Source organism: Taudactylus pleione, unplaced genomic scaffold, assembly GCF_031769625.1.
Source record: "Taudactylus pleione unplaced genomic scaffold, aTauple2 ptg000265l, whole genome shotgun sequence".
Lineage (NCBI taxonomy): Eukaryota > Metazoa > Chordata > Amphibia > Anura > Myobatrachidae > Taudactylus > Taudactylus pleione.
In genome coordinates this window covers 847,688-867,364 of record NW_028284667.1, presented here as the reverse complement: position 1 = coordinate 867,364, position 19,677 = coordinate 847,688, and the positions used below count along the sequence as shown (strand labels likewise).

The following is a 19,677-nucleotide window of genomic DNA, read 5'->3' as shown; positions in this document are numbered from 1 at the left end:
ATGATCGCAACCATCACTTGGCCGCCCACCCACAGCTTAGCGAGCGGCCTGGAGGGCGGGGAAAAAAAAAAGTTTGCCCTGATTCAGAGCAAACGCTCACAAAGAGTGTCTGGCTCTGAATCAGGGCCAGAGTGAGATATCTCAACTGATCATCTTGGTGAAACCATGCTGCACTGCAGGTTGGGCAGATTTAAAATGTGCAGAGAGATTTTGATTTGGGAGCAGTGTTTCCAAACTGACTTCTAAATTGTACAGTAATAATAAAGCTGTACAGTATTTGTGGGCTACATGCAAAAGCAGCCAGTATTTACCCCACATGTAAAAAAAAGTATGTATTTACACCCCTTGCATTGCAATATGGTTTGTTCAGGTTCACAGTTGAGAGAGATAACTCACTCTATTCCCAACTCTGAATCAGGCCCGACTGATCAGTTTATTTAAGCAAACCGTGCTAGCAAAAGGCAACCATGAGAAGAAATAACATATATGGAATGTGTAGATCTATACTGTATATATTCTCGTGACTATGGTTATACGTGTGTGTGTGTGTATATGTGTGTATATATATATATATATATTATAATATGATTAATAAGAATGTAAGCTCTTACGAGCAGGGCCTCTACCCTCTTGTGCTTCTCCTTACTTTACTTTCACCTACTTCTTACCCCCCACCATGGCACCTAACACTTGGTTGCTTACGCTCTGTTGCATATCTAGGTGTTATGGTCACTTATGTATCAATGTATATTATCCATGTCCTTGTCCTATTTTTTACTGTAAGTCCGTTGTCAAATTATTTGTTTATGTACTCTGTAAGGCGCTGCGGAACACTTGTGGCGCCATATAAATAAACAATGATAATAATTATATATATATATATATATATATATATTATAATATATGCAGTGTAACAAGAAATGGAAGTTAGAACACTAAATGTATACAATTACAGTTGGAATAACAATGGATGTACACACCTGAAGCATAAAGTCTACGGGGTCAATCCAATTAGCCGTGATGAACCCGTGGGTGCGAGTCATTAAGCCACCCTTTACGGCAGCCCGAACTTGCACAGAAGTGCTAAGTAGATTGACCCCTATCTTTGAACTGACTTTTTCATCTGTATTTGTTTTGTTTCCAGAAATGTAAAGCTAATTGGACACTGCGCACATTGGTATAGTAGAATGTGCAGGGTGGGCTGCAGTTGATAGAGGGATGCCCTGCCCTCTGGTATAGAAATTGCAAACAAAATAGGAATAAACTGCGCTCAAAACCCCTACTGAAGTATGTCACTATTGTGTGAAAATGAGGTCAATAAGTGCACGTATATTGAATTGCTTTACTTATAAAGGTTGTTAAAGGAATGCGGTAACACCATATACATACCTACTGCTAATAATAACATGTAAAAACAATACTGGTAGATAACCACTATATATATATATATATATATATATATATATAATTTGATCATGCAGACCAGTGTGGTCTAACCGCATATGTGCATATATCGGTATGGTTTATATATACACACAGGGTGTGGGAAGTTCATACATAAATCTCCTCCTTGTAGCCTCAGACTGTAGGAACGTCGGCCAAGCAGAATAATCGGGGCTGTAATGAAACAAGTCAAATGGTTCTGCTGATGGATAAGGGTGATGTGATAGTCACTGGAGTACTGATGAGAGTATAGTGTGGTGTCTCGCTACTCACCCTTTCTGATGATCTGAGTCCTTGTGTGGTCGATACTGCGGTGGTGTTCATCGTTGCCCGGGTTGTACACAGGGTCAACAGGAGGTGGGGTGATGTGGGGATAAGAAGCAGGTACTCTGGACTGGGGAGGGGGGGGGTGTCACCGGTTTTGATGTTTAGATCTCCGGCGGGCACCCCCTACAACTATAGAGACTCACCTGCCTTTTCCAGCTGGTCGAAAAGGGTGTTGTAATAAGGTCACTGGGGTACTGATGAGAATACTTAAACATGGGTTTTTTCTGTGTACAGCGTCCTGCTACTCACCATTTCTGATGATCTGAGTACTTGTGGTGGATACCACGGTGCTGTTCTTCATTGCCCGGGGTGTACACAGGGTCGACAGGTGGTGGGCCGGTGTGGGGATAAGAAGCAGGGACTCTGGACTGTGGCACAGAAGCCAACACACTGACCTGAGCTGTGACTAATGAAAGGCACGCCTGTTGGTCTGTGCCCTCTGCCTGGGGGCGGGACTCAGATGTCTCTTCCCACTCGTTGCAGCTGCTCTGTCCTCTTGGTCCCGTCTCTGGGGGATTTTCTGCTGTGAGATGTCTCTCATCCAGCGCATTCAGAGCTGGGGTTACTTCCGGGTCACGTGACTCGAACCTGTGTGGTTAGGAAACAGAGTTGGGTAGTGATGCTAAGTATAGTGAGGATGTGAGTTATCACAAACGCGTTTCAACCCTCGTGGGGTCTTCCTCTGGAAAACAATGCAGTGTGACTGGTGTCTTGGCAGGGAAGGGGTATTATCGGTCTTGATCCCCCGCCTCTTTTTTTGTGGTTCTCAAATCCTGTTGTATGATAGGTTGAACGTTTTCATCTTGTGCCTTATTGGTGTAATTGATGGTCACTCAAATCGGGGTTTCTAGTACTGGCATCAGTTGATTACTTCTAGTGGATAAGGTACAGGTGATAATGTCCAGTGAAGAAATCCACACATGATTCGTACATATGTTGTATGTGGATATAGCAATCTGTGCTATACAATGTCCTACAGATTTAATTATCCACAATGTTGTAAATGCTTAGGTAAGGTCATGTTAAGTGGTGACCTGTAAAATGATTGCTCTCCATAATAATAGTGAGGGAAATGATCAAATAAACAAATGAGACTGAGTTATCCATAAATGTCAGGATATTGATGAAAAACCAAATTATTTTCTAGATTACCCGCAGATAATAGATCTTCTCTCGTTGTCCAGGTTCAGGCCCTTCGGGGCAAAAGGGTAATCATCATGCATAGGTCTTCCCTGTTAATGTGTTTAGTGTAATCCCCGCCCCTCCAGTTGGTTTTGGCAGATTTTAATGCATTGAAATCTAGCTTTGTTGGGTCTGAATGATGAAATTCTTTAAAGTGTGACGAAATGGGATGTTCTTCACTTCATTTCTTTATGTTCTGTATGTGCTCATTGATTCTTACTTTGAGTGGGCAAATCATTCTCCCTGTGTACTATTTAGGACATGGACACTCTATGGCGTAAATAACGCCCTTACTGTTGCACGTAAAATTTTCATGTATTTTGAAAATGTTATTGTTAGTAGTGGATTTCCTTGTCCGCTTGGGTTTTGTGCTCCTCTTTTTTTTTTAGTGGTGGTGCGGGATAGACAAATACCGCAGTGGAAGAACCCGCCCTCCTCCCCTCCTTGTTTCTGGTTTCAGACTCTGGTTAGGGTGTTTTGGGAACTTTGTGTCGGGGCTAGGTGATCTATTATTAGTTTTGTTCTTAAATCTGGTGCCTTACGAAAGACTGTTTTGGGTCTTTGTGGTAGGATGGAGCTGAGAGTCTCATCGCGTAAAAGGATGGGCCAGTGTTTATTAATTATTTGTTTGAACGGTTTGCTTGGTTGCTGTATTGAGAGACAAAGTAGATGTCGTTAGGATTCTCTGTTGTCCGGTTTTTGGTTTTGTACTCTAGTAAGGGGCCTCTTTCGAATTCTTTTGTCATTTGGAAGGCTACTTCTTCTACTTTTTCAGTTTTATATTGTTTATCTAGTAGTTTTGATTTTAAGTTAGTTTCCTTGTGTTTTCATAGTTGCTGAGTCTGGAGCATGCCTAATCCTTTTTAAATTGACCTACTGAAATGTTTTTCAAGCCAGTCTGGGTGGCGGCTGCTGGATGCTAAAATAAAACTGTTTACATCATTTTGTTTTCCGGTATGGATGGTATTATTTGAGATGAAGACACCGAGGTCCAAAAATTCTACATTTGACTTACTGTATTTTGTGGTAAATTGTATGTTAAGGTTATTTGTCATTTGTGTAGTCAATGAAGTAGTTGAGAGAATTTTCGCTGCCCCGCCATATGAAAAATGTTGTCTATGTAACATGCCCAGAGGATGAGGTTTGCATCAAGCTTGCGGTTGTACCAAATGCATTGATCCTCCCAGTGACTCATGAATAGATTTGCAAAACTTGGCGCATACCTCATCTCCATGGCCGTCTCAGTCACTTGTAGGTAGAATTGGTCTTCAAAACCCAAGTAATTGTGTATCTGAATGAAGGATATACTTCTCAGAATGAAGTCCCTTTGTGCGGTTGTCATCTTTGGATCTTTATCGAAATAGTGTTTGATGCTGTCAAGTCCGTGTGTGTGTGTCTGATAATTGAGTATAGGGATGTGACATTGTGGAATCCTACCTGTAAAAGTTAACATAATTCTGTCTGGTATTCCTTAGTTGTCTTTGTGCAATACAGGTTGAGTCTCCCATATCCAAAATGCTTGGGACCAGGGGTATTTTGGATATCGGAATATTCCATATTTTGGAATATTTGTATACCATATTGAAATGTCTTAAGAATTGGGCCCAAATCTTAAAAAAGAATGCATTTATGTGTTATATACACCTTATACACACAGCCTGCAGGTCATTTTATACAATATTTTCAATAATTTTGTGGCTCAAACAAAGTTTGTGTACATACATCAAATTAATTTGTTTCATATACACCTTATACACACAGCCTATAGGTCATTTTATACTCTATTTTTAATAATTTTGTACCTTTAAACAAAGTTTGTGCTCACTGAACCATCAAAAAGCAAAGGTTTCACTATCTCAGTCATGCTAAACATATTCCGTATTTCGGAATATTTGGATATGGGAGACTCAACCTGTACCTTGTATGTCGTGCCATCCTGCAGTATCCTGTGTGACTCCCCAATGTAAGTTGTCTTGTCAAGGTTCACTATTTCCCGCCCCCCCCCTTTTTGGCTGGTTTATCACTATGGTTTTGTTTCTCTTTTTAGGTTTTCTAAAGCTAGCCGTTCTGCTCTGGTAACGTTGTAGTCCTTAAGTTTTGGTTTCGGGTCACTCAGTTTGCCTAGGTCATGTTCTAGCATGGTAGTGAAAGTGGCAATGTGATTACCCATTAGATGTGCGAGGTAAAATTTGGATGGTGGTTTATGGTTCGTATGTTGATAATCATCCTGTGTTGGTTGGTAATGGGATAGTGATGATTTTTGGAAACATTTCTTTAGGGTCAACTTTCTGGTGAATCTGTGTTTGTCCAGGTAAGTGTTTAAATTGTCCGGGTTAGTGGTTGGGGTGAATTTCAAGCCTTTGTCTAAAAGGGAAAAGGTGGTCATCTGTCAGTGTGGTGCTGCTCAGATTGAAAATGCCTTGTCCTTTCTTTACTGTGTCCCCCTGGTCCTGTCTTTTTGCTGCCCTCTCCTCCTCTACATCCTCTTCTAGTTTTCTTTTTGTTTGTGATCCGGGTAATCAGTGGGTCTGTGGCATCCACGTGCATCCACAAGCTGTCTTGTTTTTTTTTTAGCCTGGAATGATACAGATTATCCAGGGGAATTTTACAATAAGTAACTGTTTTATACAACCTTAAGACCTTCGTGTATATTTACATACCCTCTATGCCACAGAGGGTGATAGTTTGCATCAATATCCTGACATTTATAGATAACTCTGTCTCATTTGTTTACTTGATCATTTCCTTCAGTATTATTATGGAGAGCAATTCTGCTGTAATCATTTTACAGGTCACTACCTTACCTAAGCATTTACAACATTGTGGACAATTAAATCTGTAGGACCTTGTATACCCAAGATTGCTATATGCACATACAGCATATGTACGAATCAAGTGTGGATTTCTTCACCGGACATTATCACCTGTACCGTATCCACTAGAAGTAATCAACTGATGCCAGTACTAGAAACGCCGATTTGAGTGTCCGTCAATTACACCAATGAGGCACAAAATGAAAACGTCCAATCTTTCATATGACAGGATTTGAGAACCAATCAAAAAAGAGGCGGGGCATTAAGACCGATAATACCCCTTCCCTGACAAGAAACCACTCACACTGCATTGTTTCCCAGAGGAAGACCCCACGAGGGTTGAAACGTGTTAGAGATAAACCGCATCCTCACTATAATTAGCACCACTACCCGACTCTGTTTCCTAACCATACGGGATAAAGTCACGTGACCTGGAAGTAAGCCGCGCTCTGAATGCGCCGGAGGAGAGACAGCTCACATAAGAAAATCCCTAGAGACCAGAGAGTGGGCCAAGAGGACAGAGCAGCCGCAACGTGTGGGTAGAGGCAGCTGAGTCTCTTTAGTTGGAGGGGGTGCCTGACGGTGATCTAAACAAAACTGGTGACCACCTCCCCATTCAGAGGACACAGCGCCGATAGGAAACAGACCAACAGGTGCGCCTTTCATTAGTCACAGCTCAGGTCAGTGCGTCGGCTTCTGTGTCACAGTCAACTCCCTGCTTCTTATCCCCACACCGGCCCACCACCTGTTGACCCTGTGTACACCCCGGGCATTGAAAAACAGCACCGCGGTATCCACAACAACACAAGGACTCAGATCATCAGAAAGGGTGAGTAGCAGGACGACGCACTACACCGAAAAACCCACTTTTAAGTTCTCTCATCAGTACCCCAGTGACCTTATTACATCACCCTTATCCACCAGCGGAACTATTTGACTTTTATCATTACAGCCACGATTATTCTGCTTGGCCAACGTTTCTACAGTCCGCAGCCATAAGGAGATTTATGTATTAACTTCCCACACCCTCTGTGTATATATAAACTATACAGATCTATGCACATATGCGGTTAGACCACACTGGTCTGCATTATCAAGCCATGTAATATATATGCTGTTGTTATCTACCAGTATTGTTTTTGCATCTTATTATTAGCAGTATGTATATGGTGTTATCTCATTCCTTTTTTCCACAACCTTTTATAAGTAAAGCAATCCTCTATACGTGCCCTCATCGTCTTCCTTTACACACAATAGTGACATACTTCAGTAGGGGTTTTGAGCGCAGTTTATTAGTATTTGTTTTGTTTCCAGTAATGGATAACAAAACAGTATTGTAAAGAAATGTTTGTTTCACAGTTAATTTTATCACTCGCTTTGGTGATAAAACGCCTGAATTAGGTATTAAGCTTTCTCTAGTTGGCCATCTTGCTATTCTAGGATTTGTAAAATAGTTAAATGCTTTACCCACAATAAAGTTACCCTGCTGATGGCTTTTAGAGGGGAATGAGAAAGTGTATCAAAGGAGCAGACAAATGAACCTTCCTTTTCTGTCTAGTCAAGGACATACTGTATAGCAGAGGATCTGCTGCCACTGTCATTTTAATAAATATTTTCTCAGTCTTATGTGTGAAATCAGCAGTCTATCACCCAATAATGCCTTAAGATCTGCATCAATATCTGGCACATCGGGCAGGCCTATGAATCTCCTAAGCACCATATAATACTCTGGGCCTGATTCAGAGCCGGACGCTATTTGCGCTCACTCGTTCAGAAAAAGGGGCCGGCTATTTAAATTGAGCGCTCGCTCTTTGCGGTCTGTTGACGCCTCTGTCTGAGCGAGCGAACAAAACATGCGCTCGCTATTTTGTAAAGACGCCCCCTGGCCGCTCGCATCCTACGTCATCTCCGCTATTTATTTGATTAATCGAGTACATCGAAAGGCGTCTGAACTGCTCGCAGTGCTTGTGGTTGGATTTTCCTACCGCAATCATGCGAACAGTTCAGGCAAAGAGACAACCAAGTGACGTGGCCGATGATGCTGCTTTTGTTAATTATGCACACCATAAAACGCCCGTTTTGACCATTTGGCACGCCTGCATTCGGATCTCCACTCCCCGTTTTCAAGCACCTTCCCCTGTTACCACCCACAAACGCCTCATCCTGTCACTCAAATTAGCAGGCACTCGCTATTTTGCGAACACACGATTTCCGACCGCACTGACTGGTTGGCACATGCGCATTATGATCCATACGCATGCGCAGATGTGCGAACATCGCTCGGAGCGAACGAGCGGCCGCTTACGAGCAGCTCTGAATCAGGCCCTCTTTTAGAAGTGTAGTCCTGAATGCCTGTTTAGAAATTTTACAAATCCCAGAATTCTCATACAAATCCCAGTGAGAGGAGTACAGGTTAGGCGGAGGTATCCTGACAGCTGGAGTCGCCCCTGCGATCTGGTACTAGGATTCTCAATCAGTAGTGTGGGAATAATCTGGAAATTGTTAGGTTTATTATGATCAGAATCCATTTTTATCTCAGAGTCTGAGGTATTTGTTTCACCAAAGCTAATACCTAAGGAGACAAATGATGATGACACAGTGACAATCCTTTATAAGGTTTTTTAGAATGATCAAGCCTGCTATAGTCAGAGGAGAAAATATGCGATATATCTGTGACCGGAAACCAGCACTGTATCTTCTATCCTCAACCTCTGACAGAAAACTCCAATGTGACTATAAAGACACAGCTGTCCCAGTTACTTCCTCCGACTCCCCATCTACCACAGAAGAGGGACTTGAGTATTATTTAGCATGGGTACCCTTTAATTAAATTTCGGGTCTCCACTTGATCCCGGCACCAGACTGAGGTACAATGCCAGCTACGGGCAGAACTGTTTTGTCGGCTCCGGACAGGATATATTTGCCTGCTACAGGCAGTTCGAGGGAATTATGGTATAGATTTGTCTTAACAGGCTTCCCTGTGAAAAATCTATATTTGTATTTATATATTTTTGATAGCAACCTACTAACCATATTATGGAGAAAACTTGAATGATTACATCAGTTTTTCTACCGATCTGAAGTAAATTGGCCGTCAGGTATTATAGCTGAAGGATTTCTCATTCCCTCTGAACAATTATTTTCTCAGATGAGGAAGTAGTGGACACAGGTAAAGCCTTTGCCAAGGTGTTTTTATGTCCATTTTAACAATATATGAAGAAAACCCAGTGTGTCAGAGAGAGAGAGTCTGCGTCCTCTATCCTCCAGCGCAGAGAGAAAATCTAATGAAGTATGCAAGTAGCCTCCTCCTTCTGCTGGTGTGCTTGTGACCTATGCACTACCTAGCCTGCTGGGAAGGTGCAGCATCACTGTTATGGTGCATACACACTGTCAGATTTAAAGGATGATTTAAACAATATCGACCATCGCTCGTGCTTGCAGGCCAACCTGGTCGATGTCGACGAGGTTAGCCTGGTTACTATAGGGACCCTCGTTATAGTAGTTGGGGGAATGGTGCATGTGCTGTATGTTCGATGACGATCATCCAGCACATGCAGAACAATCAGACAACGATATATGATCGTTGTCTGATCTGACCGTGTGTACGGTCCATTAGTGATGGAAAAATGTCACTTCCTGGTCTTTCAGCGGAGAATCAGGATGCTTGCTGCCCAGGCCCACCAGCTGTTGCTAGGTGGCAATCTCCCGAACACCAAAGTGTAAAGGTGCATACACACGTAACGATTTTTTGAACGATTTAACTATAACAATGTCGTTATCGTCCAATCGTTGAGAAATCGTTACATTTCTGAGTTATAACGATGAACGATTATCGTTCATGCGCGTTCCCGTTTGTAGTTCATTCTGACTGACCAACTGAACGATTTTCATTAAGGGAAGTTACAAAAATCGTTTGTAGTTCAAAAAATCGTTCATTACACTTTAAAAAATTTGACAGAACATCGTTGGTAACAAAATCGTTACGTGTGTATGCACCTTAAGTCATAGATGGCTCCTTTTTTGCTGCTTTCCACAAAGGACAGAAGGATAAAAAATATTATTTTTAATTTATAAATTTACTGTATGTTGTCTTATGACAGGTCCCTTACAGTCACAAAAGAAGAACCTGTTTCACAAAATTGTAAGCAAATACAAAAATAAAAAGGAGAAGCCAAGCATCTCGGATAAAGGTATTTTAATTTCTAATGACCTGTAAAGTAAAGTTCACCTCTTTTTTTTTTTTTCTTTTTTTTAGCAAGGAAACATAATTTTTCTTAATTTTTGTTACCTGCTCAGTCATTTCCTGTAGCTGAGCATACTGCATTGCTGCATATTGTGAGATCAGCATAGCCCCATAGTGTAGTGTGAATCCCATCCCTAATTAGATATTGGCTTTAATGGTAAATAACATCAATTTCCATCTTTTTATTATGAAGTTACACAGCCAGTAGGTTGTAACAAAGCATTAAGGGCTTGTACTGTTGAGCACTTTAGAAACACCAGTGTTATGTCCTATTAGCTGCGTTCACTATCTGGTGAATGTGGCTTAGCCGCCACTAATGAAGCACAGACCAATTGACATATGAGTATATAGACTGAACATAAAGCTATAGGACATGCTACATTCATGATCCGTCCAGCGTTCACACTTGCTTCTGTGTGAAAATTGTGCTTTTGTTTTCTCATTGTTAGAAGCGGGTTTGGTATGATTTACCCGAAAAATACAGACCTACAATTGTTATACCGTCAGCATAATACAGATCTATTGAAAAAGCTGAAGTATGAAATCCCTTCACACTGTATACAGACATTTCATTTACCGAACATATTTAAAACCCGATAATAGTTAAAATCCGAAATATATTATACCGACACGTTAAATTCCTGAAATGGCTGTTATCCCGCCATATGATAATACCTTAATCTTCAAAAAACCAAAAGTATAAAATACTGATTGTGGTTAAATACCGATGTTTGATATGCCGACTGTATACAATACCGACAAACTTATAATGCCGTCTATGTACAATACCGACAAAACAAAATTCTGGTTAATAAGCTATTTATTATCCCGCTCCATGTAATACCGACAAACTTATAATGCCGACTATCATTTTAGCAGAATTTTAAAATATAATTTTAGGGACTTAAAAATATGCTTACCCCCATTTTCATGTACCCCAAATTTGATAGGAATAGGTACTTAAAAAAATAAATAAGTAATCTAAGTGCTATTCTTCATCACTTCTTCATAGCCGCAAATATGCCCCTGCCGCGGCGGCTATTAGAAACCCTGACTTCCTTCAGCAGATAAACATGGGGATCCCCCATGTCTAGACATATTTAGGGGGGTCCCTGGAATATTTCCGGAAAATTCCCGTTTTTTGGTGATACCTTTCCGCCGGCTCCCATTTTTGTTGATTTCTATTTGAATACGGGGATAAAGCGGGCACGTGTTGTACCTGTAAAAAGCCTAAACAGCCCCAGGCTTGCCAGCCAGTGCTGGCTCCTAAAATTACGGGATAAAAATGCATAGGGTCTCCCTGTAATTTAGGAACCAGCACCTGGCTTAATGGGACCTGTCCTGGTTTTAAATATAGGGGGAAAAAAAGACGTGGGGTTCCCCCTATATTTAAGACCAGGACCAGACCCAACTGACCGGGGTGTGATGCCACAGCCCGGAGACCCAATCACCGGGGCTCCAGGTCCAAAGCATTAGCACCCCAAGTCGGTCAGCGCAAGCCGGTGATCTCGGGAAAGTCGGGGACCCCCCCAAAGAAGGGTCCCCCCCTCCCGAGCACCCCAGGCTTACGCTGAAGCCCGGGGCTCTTCCCCATACACCTGGAGCGGTGGGTATGGGGGTAATTGGGGGGCCAATAATATAAAACTATTTACAGTGGGACTACAGGTGCCAGCATGCCTGCCCTTTGGCACTTGTGGAACTACAAGTGCCAGCAGACGGGCGGCACCTGTACCCCCACTGTAAAATAAATAGTTCAAGAAAGCCCAAACACACATACCGTGACAAGTATAACTTTATTTCCTACCCCTACCCATTCACACATACTTACCTATACCAGATGTTTCTGTACTCTTCTCCAGTAGAATCCGTAATGACTGGCCCTGCAAAAAAGATTGCATACTCACCTATATCCTGGAGCTGGTCTCTGCAGTAATCCATGGACTTTGGGGAAAAAAAACAAAACAAGCTTACCAATCCACGCACCCGATATCAGTATGTGTGTTGCCACACATACTGATACCTCCCAAATGCCAGCTGACAGGACTGCACGGGCTTTGCACGTCCCGCCAGCCAGAGCCGTAACTAGACTTTTTGGTGCCCTGTGCCAGAAAGAGCATTGGCGCCCCCCTCATTTTTCAAAGGGACATAATGCACCCAAAAAAGGGCCATGGCTTCATGGGGAAGGGTCAGGGAAGAGATAGGAGAGGCCAGGAGATGCTGGGGATGTAATAAGAGGAAGCTACAAGCAAGAATGATTATAAACAGAAATTTGACAGGCCCAAACAGCGCCCCCTGACCTGTGGTGCCCTGTGCGAAGGCACCGGCCGCACTACCCTAGCTACGGCCCTGCCGCCAGCCAATCAGCGGCCGCGCTGACTGTAGAGCGGCCGCTTATTGTCTCCTGTTACTGACACGGGATATCATCTGTCCTCTTAATAATGTCGGTATTGTGTCCAGCAGTATTAAAACTAGCAGCATGCTAACCGTATACCTTAGAAGCATTGGGATAAACTGTGGATGCATGAAAAGCACCTGTACAGTATGTCATACCCCAACCAGAGCTTATTTATCTGCCTCACATATACATATTTTACACCACACCTTTAGAAGCTTTCTGTGAAATCACATTTTACAGAGAAATAGGGCATTCCTCTGGTGACCTTTTATGTCTCGTATAGGGAAACCTTAACAAAACCATTAGAAAACGCACCTTTTTCAAGATTCTACTTTTTGTAACGTTAAACAGTTTGTTATAGCCTGGTCATTTATCTAACATGTACTGAGAGGTCACCAGAGTATAGCGATTAAGGTTTTGTAGTTTATTTTAATTTCAAATGCATTATAAGGTTGTGAAAGCAATTGTATTTTAATTTTTCATGTTATTTGACCTATGACATTATATAGATAATATATACAGAAGTTTATATTTCTATTACGAGGGAGGGAGGAAGGTTGGGAGGTTTTCTTAATACACTATCTTGTTAGATTTGGCTGTACTGTTGGTCATGCTGTTGGATGTTCTGTGCTTCACTGTTGCTCCTTCACCATAAACGGGTTGCTGTGTATAATCTATTCTAAATGCACAACTTACATTTGTTTACACAAAACAGCCCACATGCATGCATACAGACTGATGGCCTAGCTGCAAGAAGGGGCATCCTAGCAATGCATTAAATTACAAATCCTGGGCCTCTGTTGAGATTGCTTCACTTGACCACATATAAAGGCAAAAGGCTGAAGGCACCAAGGATGGCCTTTTATTTTTTCTAGATGTGCTACCTATACTGATGACCCAAAGATCCCTTTTGTAACCAAGCACATCTGCTGTGATTTATCACTTACATACATGAGAGCTATAAATCCTTATATAAACAGTTTCAAGATATTGCCACATGAAAATATGTAAAATATATCATTGTATTTGGCAAGTAGTGATGCCATCCATATCTTTTATTAGGAAAGTAGAGATGTCACATGACAGTGAAGTTACAATGCATCTCGGTATGAGGATCACCTCACACAAGCCACTTGATTTAAAAAATAAATAAATATATATATATATATATATATATATATATATATATATATACTTTACAGAGGTTGTGTTTTTGTCTTTTAGCCATAACTGAAGACACGACCACAAATGATAGCTCAATGAGGGGCAGCTCCAGTTCTGTTCCTCACATTCCAGAACCTACAGCGATTCATGAACCTTTAGTTGGAAGTCAGAAGAGAAAAGCCAGAAAAACGAAGATTACACATCTAATTAGATCTATGGATTATCAGCCTTCAGTAGTTCCTCTTTTAGGTAAGACTGAGATCTGCTTTAGGAAAGGTTCTAAAATATTTCATATCCAAAGTTTTGGTAGTAAAATGACAATTTGTAATTCTAACCGAAAACAGGAAATGTTAGCTATGTAATTATTGTATATGTGGTAACTTTTGAACGGGTTGGGTACGGGATCCCTGCAGTCAGAATCCCGACGCTGGCATTCCGACAGGGTTAGAGCTATTTCACACATGCCGGTTTTGGCCGGCCAGGCAAGAACCGGGCGGCTCTTTTCAGGCACTCAGTGCCTTTCATAAGCAGCGGCTTTGAGACGCTTTTTATGTGAGGGGGTTTTTTTTGTCCTATTGGGCATGCGCAGCAGCAGCAGCGCTGCTGCAGAAGCCATTGTATGTGAAAGGAAACATTGGAGGAACACAGGAGTAACCTGTGTTGCACCCAAAGATGTTAACTCTTTGGTGCCCAGAATACTGCAGCTAGACCTATACCTGTCACAGTCCCCATGGATTCAAATAATTTTACAGGTAAGACAAAAATTTCCTTAATTAAAAGGTGAATCTTTTTTTTTTCTGTTCTTACGGACTAAATAACTGAAACTGTCACAACAAGATGTGGCTTGGTAGTGTTCTCTCTAGCTCCGGCGGGAGGCAGGGCGCCGGAGCTAGAGAGGGCATGCCCGTGCGCGCGCCCGAGAATGGGCGTGATAATCGGAAAAGGGGGCGTGTCTATTAGACGCGTCCCCTTTTCGTCACTCTTGGGGGCGTGCCCGGCACTTACAGACACGCCGGGCAGCCCCCAAGCCCTGCAGACAGGGAGAATAGATGCCGGGCGCATGCGCCCGGCGTCTATTCTCCGGCGGTGACCGGGTCACCGCATGTTTCTCCACCCGCGGGACACTGCGTCCCGCGGGTGAGAACGGCTCCCGCAGGCTGTGAGGGCAGGGCGCTTTTTGCCCTCCTCCTGGAGGGCAGGGTGCTTTTTGCCCTCCAGAAGGAGGGCAGGGAGCCACGCCCCGCTAAAACAGCCTAGTGGGAACGCTAGGCTTGGGACTTTGCAAACTGCCACACATCACATGCGGATTGCGTTTTAAACCAGGAAAGTTCCAGTTAGTGATTCTGGCTGGTTTGCTCTGAAAACTACATGTGTGGCTGTTTGCAAACCACACATAAAACTGGTGTATAGTAAATTTTCCCACTTGTGTTTATTTTCTTTATAGATGGAAACATTCCCCCAGATGGTTACCAGAATAGCTGCAGTATGGAGGGAACTTGCCGAGCAGAATTAACAATCTCTAGAGAAACCAGCTTTGAACAGAGTTGCAGTATTACCCAAGACATGCCGGCTGTATCTGCTTTCTTTAGCCTAGCTGCTCTGGCCGAGGTAGCCGCAATGGAAAATGTTCACAGGTTAGACGTCTGTTTTTACTCTACGATGCGAATTCTGAGTGATTACAGATCGCTATACCAACGCTAAAAATGTTTAAGTAGTTGAATGTTGTTCTGCTTATTGATTTATGTTTTCTCTAAATCATGGTTTCTCAACCTCTGGATCAAGTAACCTTTTATCAGCCAGATTCAAGGAATACTGCTATCTGTTAAACGATATGGATACTTCAGGCTAAACCACATTAGTAAGAATAGGTGGGCAGGATCAGTAGTGTAGCCCTACGGTGTTGAGCTGCTGATTGAATTAAATTGTGATTTAGCCATGAGTATCCATCCACTTCATATGTATCTCAAAATAAAATAAAAAAAACTTACACAAGGCAAACTAGTGTTTGTTTGCTATACATTTGTGTATATATAAGGTTATGAAAGCTTGTTCTAATTGTTTAATTATATAGAGTCAGCGAAGGCAAAATCTATTTAGATATGAGGAGCACCTCTGTTTCAAATTGAATATATAATAATAATAATGGGGGAGATGTATGAAGGGGACGACTATCATGCGGTAAATGCCTGGACCTGTTTTCCCTTTTTACCGCGGGGAAGCAGGTGCAGTCACCACCTGCATGTGTTAATAGTATGTTTGCCGAAGAGGGACAGTGGCCCTGATTCAGAGCCGGACGCTCTGACAGAGCGCTCGCTCTGAATCAGGGACGTCCTTCCTGATTTTAGAGCGGCCTCCTGGCCGCTCGCATAGCTGTGGGCGACCACCCACAGCTATAGCGAGCGGCCAAAAAGATGGTCACGATGGTCAAGACCATCGCGACCATCGGTCTTGCGACAAGACCCTTGTGGTAGGGTCTCGTCTGCCGCAAGCCCTGGAGTGCTTTCGGCTCTATCAGAGCCGAGAGCACTCCCACTGACATCACTTGTGATGTCAGTGGGGCCGGCCCCAGACGGTAGGCGTTCCCATGGTAACTCCTCCGTCTGGGCAGCCACGCCCCCGGCACGCCCACCAAAGGAGGCATGCTGTCACTCACCATCAACAGCACGTCCCCTTTGTAGCGAGACCCATAGCGACGGCTTGGCTGTCGCTATCCTTGTCTCGCGCATGCGCACGACGGAGACGGCTCCCTCGTGCGCATGCGCACTTGGCCCACATCGACCCGCTTGCGAGCGCTTAGCGCTCGCAAGCGGGCCTGAATTAGGCCCAGTGTTTAAATACCTGGTTGCCGAAGTGCACGCTCCCTCTTTCGGTTTCTGGCCGGCGCTTGTCGTGCACATGCGTCAGTTAGAAATTCCCCGGCGGCACATGCAATGTTATTGAACACAAAAAAAAAAACTTTTGTTCTTTGAATACACAATCAGGGACGTACAATGCATGCGGCAACGCCAGCTGCAGCTGTCAGTACCACTGATCGCCTGTCTCCTAACCATACAAATGTAGAGTAGGGAAGTTTATTTTATTTCTAAATAGAGCTTACCTCTTTAATATGTTGGCCAGTATACCCGTTGTGCCACAGGATGAGGCGGGGTGGCGTCATGAAGGCAGATGACTGAGAACCGGTAATATACGGAAGTTTGAGGGGAACGCCTGTGCTTCGGTCCGGGGCAGTCCTAGCAGCCGGTGAAGCATGTTTCTTGCCGGAGCTCATTGGCCAAGTACAAGTAAAGAAGGCCGCGGCGTGGAGCTGTCCAGAGTGCACAGGCGTGCATCAGTAAAGTTGATGATGCGCGGGCCAGAATGCAGTGTGGCGGGGAGTCTGGAGAGATTTGTGAGGATGTAAGGGCATTAATTGTGGCTCTGGTTGAAAGCATGTTAAATATATGTATACTATGAATTATAAGAGTCCCAGAACAGAGGGTTGAGCAGGATTTACTATTTGAAGAGTAAAAAAGGGTAGACGTTTTCCCGTTCACAAGTTAATGAAAAAAATCGTCACTAATGAGCGGCAGAACCTTGATAAGAGACAGGGCAACCTGAACCGTGTTGAAAGTATATATCCTATAAGAGATGATTTGCTTAAATGGTGTGCACTACCGAAGGTGGATGCTGCTATTGTAGCGTTAATGACAAGAACTACTATTCCTTTAGAGAATGGTGCTATTTTAAGGATACCATGGATAAAAGAATTGAAAATTTGTTTAAAGATACAGCATTAGAAGTATCTAATTTTTTTTTTAAGTCTGGTATAGCTATAGCCTCTGTTTCCAGATCATTAAGACTCTGGAGTTCATCCTTGCATGCAGATATTGAAGAGAAGATTGCAAGGCAATATCTTGTAAGAAATTTAGAGATTATGCAAAAAGTTATTGAATACCTTTTGTGAGGCCTCTTTGGATGTTGTATCTTATGCAGCAAGGTCTGTGGCTGCTGGAGTCGTAGCTAGAAGAGCGTTATGGTTGCGATCTTATATGGCTGATGCAAATTCAAAAAGAAGATTGGCAACGTTACCGTATGAGAGTTCTTTCCTTTTCGGGAGCAAATTAGATTCCCTTATACAAAGGATGACGGGTGGTAAATCTTACAGACTACCACAGGATAGGAGAAACAGGTATCCGTTTCCCTCATTAGAAGATATTCTTCAGGGATGACAATCCTTTCAGCAGAATTTTAGAATAGGTAATTCAAGACAGCAGTGCCTACAAGGCCCCAGGGGACCAGCAGTCGGAGGAAGATTGTCTCAGTTTACAAGCACATGGACTCAAAGTATTCAGGACAGATGGGTTTTGGAGATAATATCCACAGGATACAGAATAGTGTTCAGAGAAGGACCAGAAAGAGACAAATTTGTACAGTCCAGGATGACAGTTGAGAGACTGGAAAAGATCGCTATGGCAGAAAATTAAAATAAACTAATCCGAATTCGAGCAATAAAGCCAGTACCCATTATGGAAAGGAAAACCGTTTTTTACTCCGTTTTTTTATATAGGGAGACTGACCCAAAACCTCCTGAGACCAAACCACTTCAGCAGAGCACCGATAATGGACTCTGAGCATCTTGTATGCACGAGGAGGGTAGGAGGAGCGACCCAGACATAGGAAAACTTTTGATGGGTCGGGGGAGGAGCTGCCGGAGGAGAGCCTACCTCACCTAAGCTGCATCAACCAGCCGGGTACGCTGGCCTCATAGCAGCAGAAGCTTCTGCTGCCGATCCCAGGCATCGGACGATAAGGCCCCGGTGGTCTAGTGAGGGGAGCGGATGGCCCCGGCCCTCACTGCAGCGGCTTCCAGTGCGTCTCCAGCACATGAAGCAAGGACTGCCACGCTCGATTCCCTGTAAGTGAGGAATCGCCTTACCTGACCTCTCCGTGTGTCCGGTTGCAGTCCGGGCCCCAGCATCGCTGCTAGCAAGCTCTGCCGTAGCCCGCTGAAATCACCATTACTGGTGTTGTGGCCCGACAGAGGTAGACTGAGTCGCAGTGCATGCGTCTTAATGCAGACGCTCAGCACTGCTAACTCAAAAACATAGAAATAAAATAAAAGCTTGGGACTGCCTTAGCAGTCCCCTGTTACAAAGGTGCATCTGAATCCTGCCGCAGCAAACAAACAACTGAATGCCTGGGAGCGGTTTATATGTGAAGGAGGACCATGAGGCATCCTGGGAGCTGAAAGCTTAACTGTGTGGTGCCTGGATCACTACAAACCCATTATCCCCATGGTATCCCTGGGGATCCCTATGGACCCTGAAGAAGAAAAAAGGGCTTTCAAAGCAAGTAGTACAGATTATACTACAAGCAAGAAAGGAGAATTCTTCAGATTTATTATAGGATTTGGAAAACCTTTTATCCCTTTTGTAGGAAATGTAGCTGAAGCAATGACAAGACATACTTCGAATATTACAGTTCCTATATGAAGGCTTTATCAAAGGCCTAGCAGTTTCAACAATTAAAGTACAAATATCAGCCCTCAGTGCACTTCTGGATAAAAAATTAGCAGAAGAGGAGTTGGTGAAGAGATTCTGTCAAGCAATCGAGAGGATACATCCACAGATAAAATCCTTCATAGCTCCATGAGATCTAAATTTGGTCCTGAACCAATAAAAGAAGTTTCCTTAAAGCATCTAACCTGGAAAGTGGTCTTCTTGATTGCAATACCATCAGCAAAGAGAGTAAGCGAACTACAGGCCTTTATGGTCAGAGGAACCATAACTGAATATTAAGCCAGACAGTGTTTTATTAAGGATAAATCCAAAATTTGTACCAAAGGTAGCCTCATCCTTCCATCTCAATCAAGACATTGTACTACCAGCCTTTTTCGCACAGCCAGAGGATGACACACAGAGAGAGAGAGAGAGAGAGAAGACCGGGTCATAGTCCCACAAAACAGAGCATTGCAAGATCAATAAGAGCGGTTATTGACTTTGCCAATGGGATAGAAAGTCTCAAGGCACCTGTCATCATTAGAGCACACTCAACTAGGGCAGTAGCCACTTCTTGGGCAAGGAAGGCGGAAGCATCAATATTTACTAGTCATTATACATTGGATCTGTCAG

At 43.2% G+C, this 19,677-nt stretch overlaps 1 protein-coding gene across 2 annotated transcripts in view; it reads left to right on the top strand.

Annotated features, from left to right (window-relative positions):
• BBX (BBX high mobility group box domain containing) overlaps positions 1-19,677 on the top strand; it is an 85,859-nt gene that overhangs the window by 64,499 nt on the left and 1,683 nt on the right. For both annotated transcript variants that reach the window (XM_088481185.1, XM_088481186.1), the window contains 3 exons: positions 9,866-9,955; positions 13,628-13,816; positions 15,012-15,201. In XM_088481185.1, the coding sequence (XP_088337311.1) occupies positions 9,866-9,955; positions 13,628-13,816; positions 15,012-15,201 (469 nt within the window). The remainder of the gene's footprint in view (positions 1-9,865; positions 9,956-13,627; positions 13,817-15,011; positions 15,202-19,677) is intronic.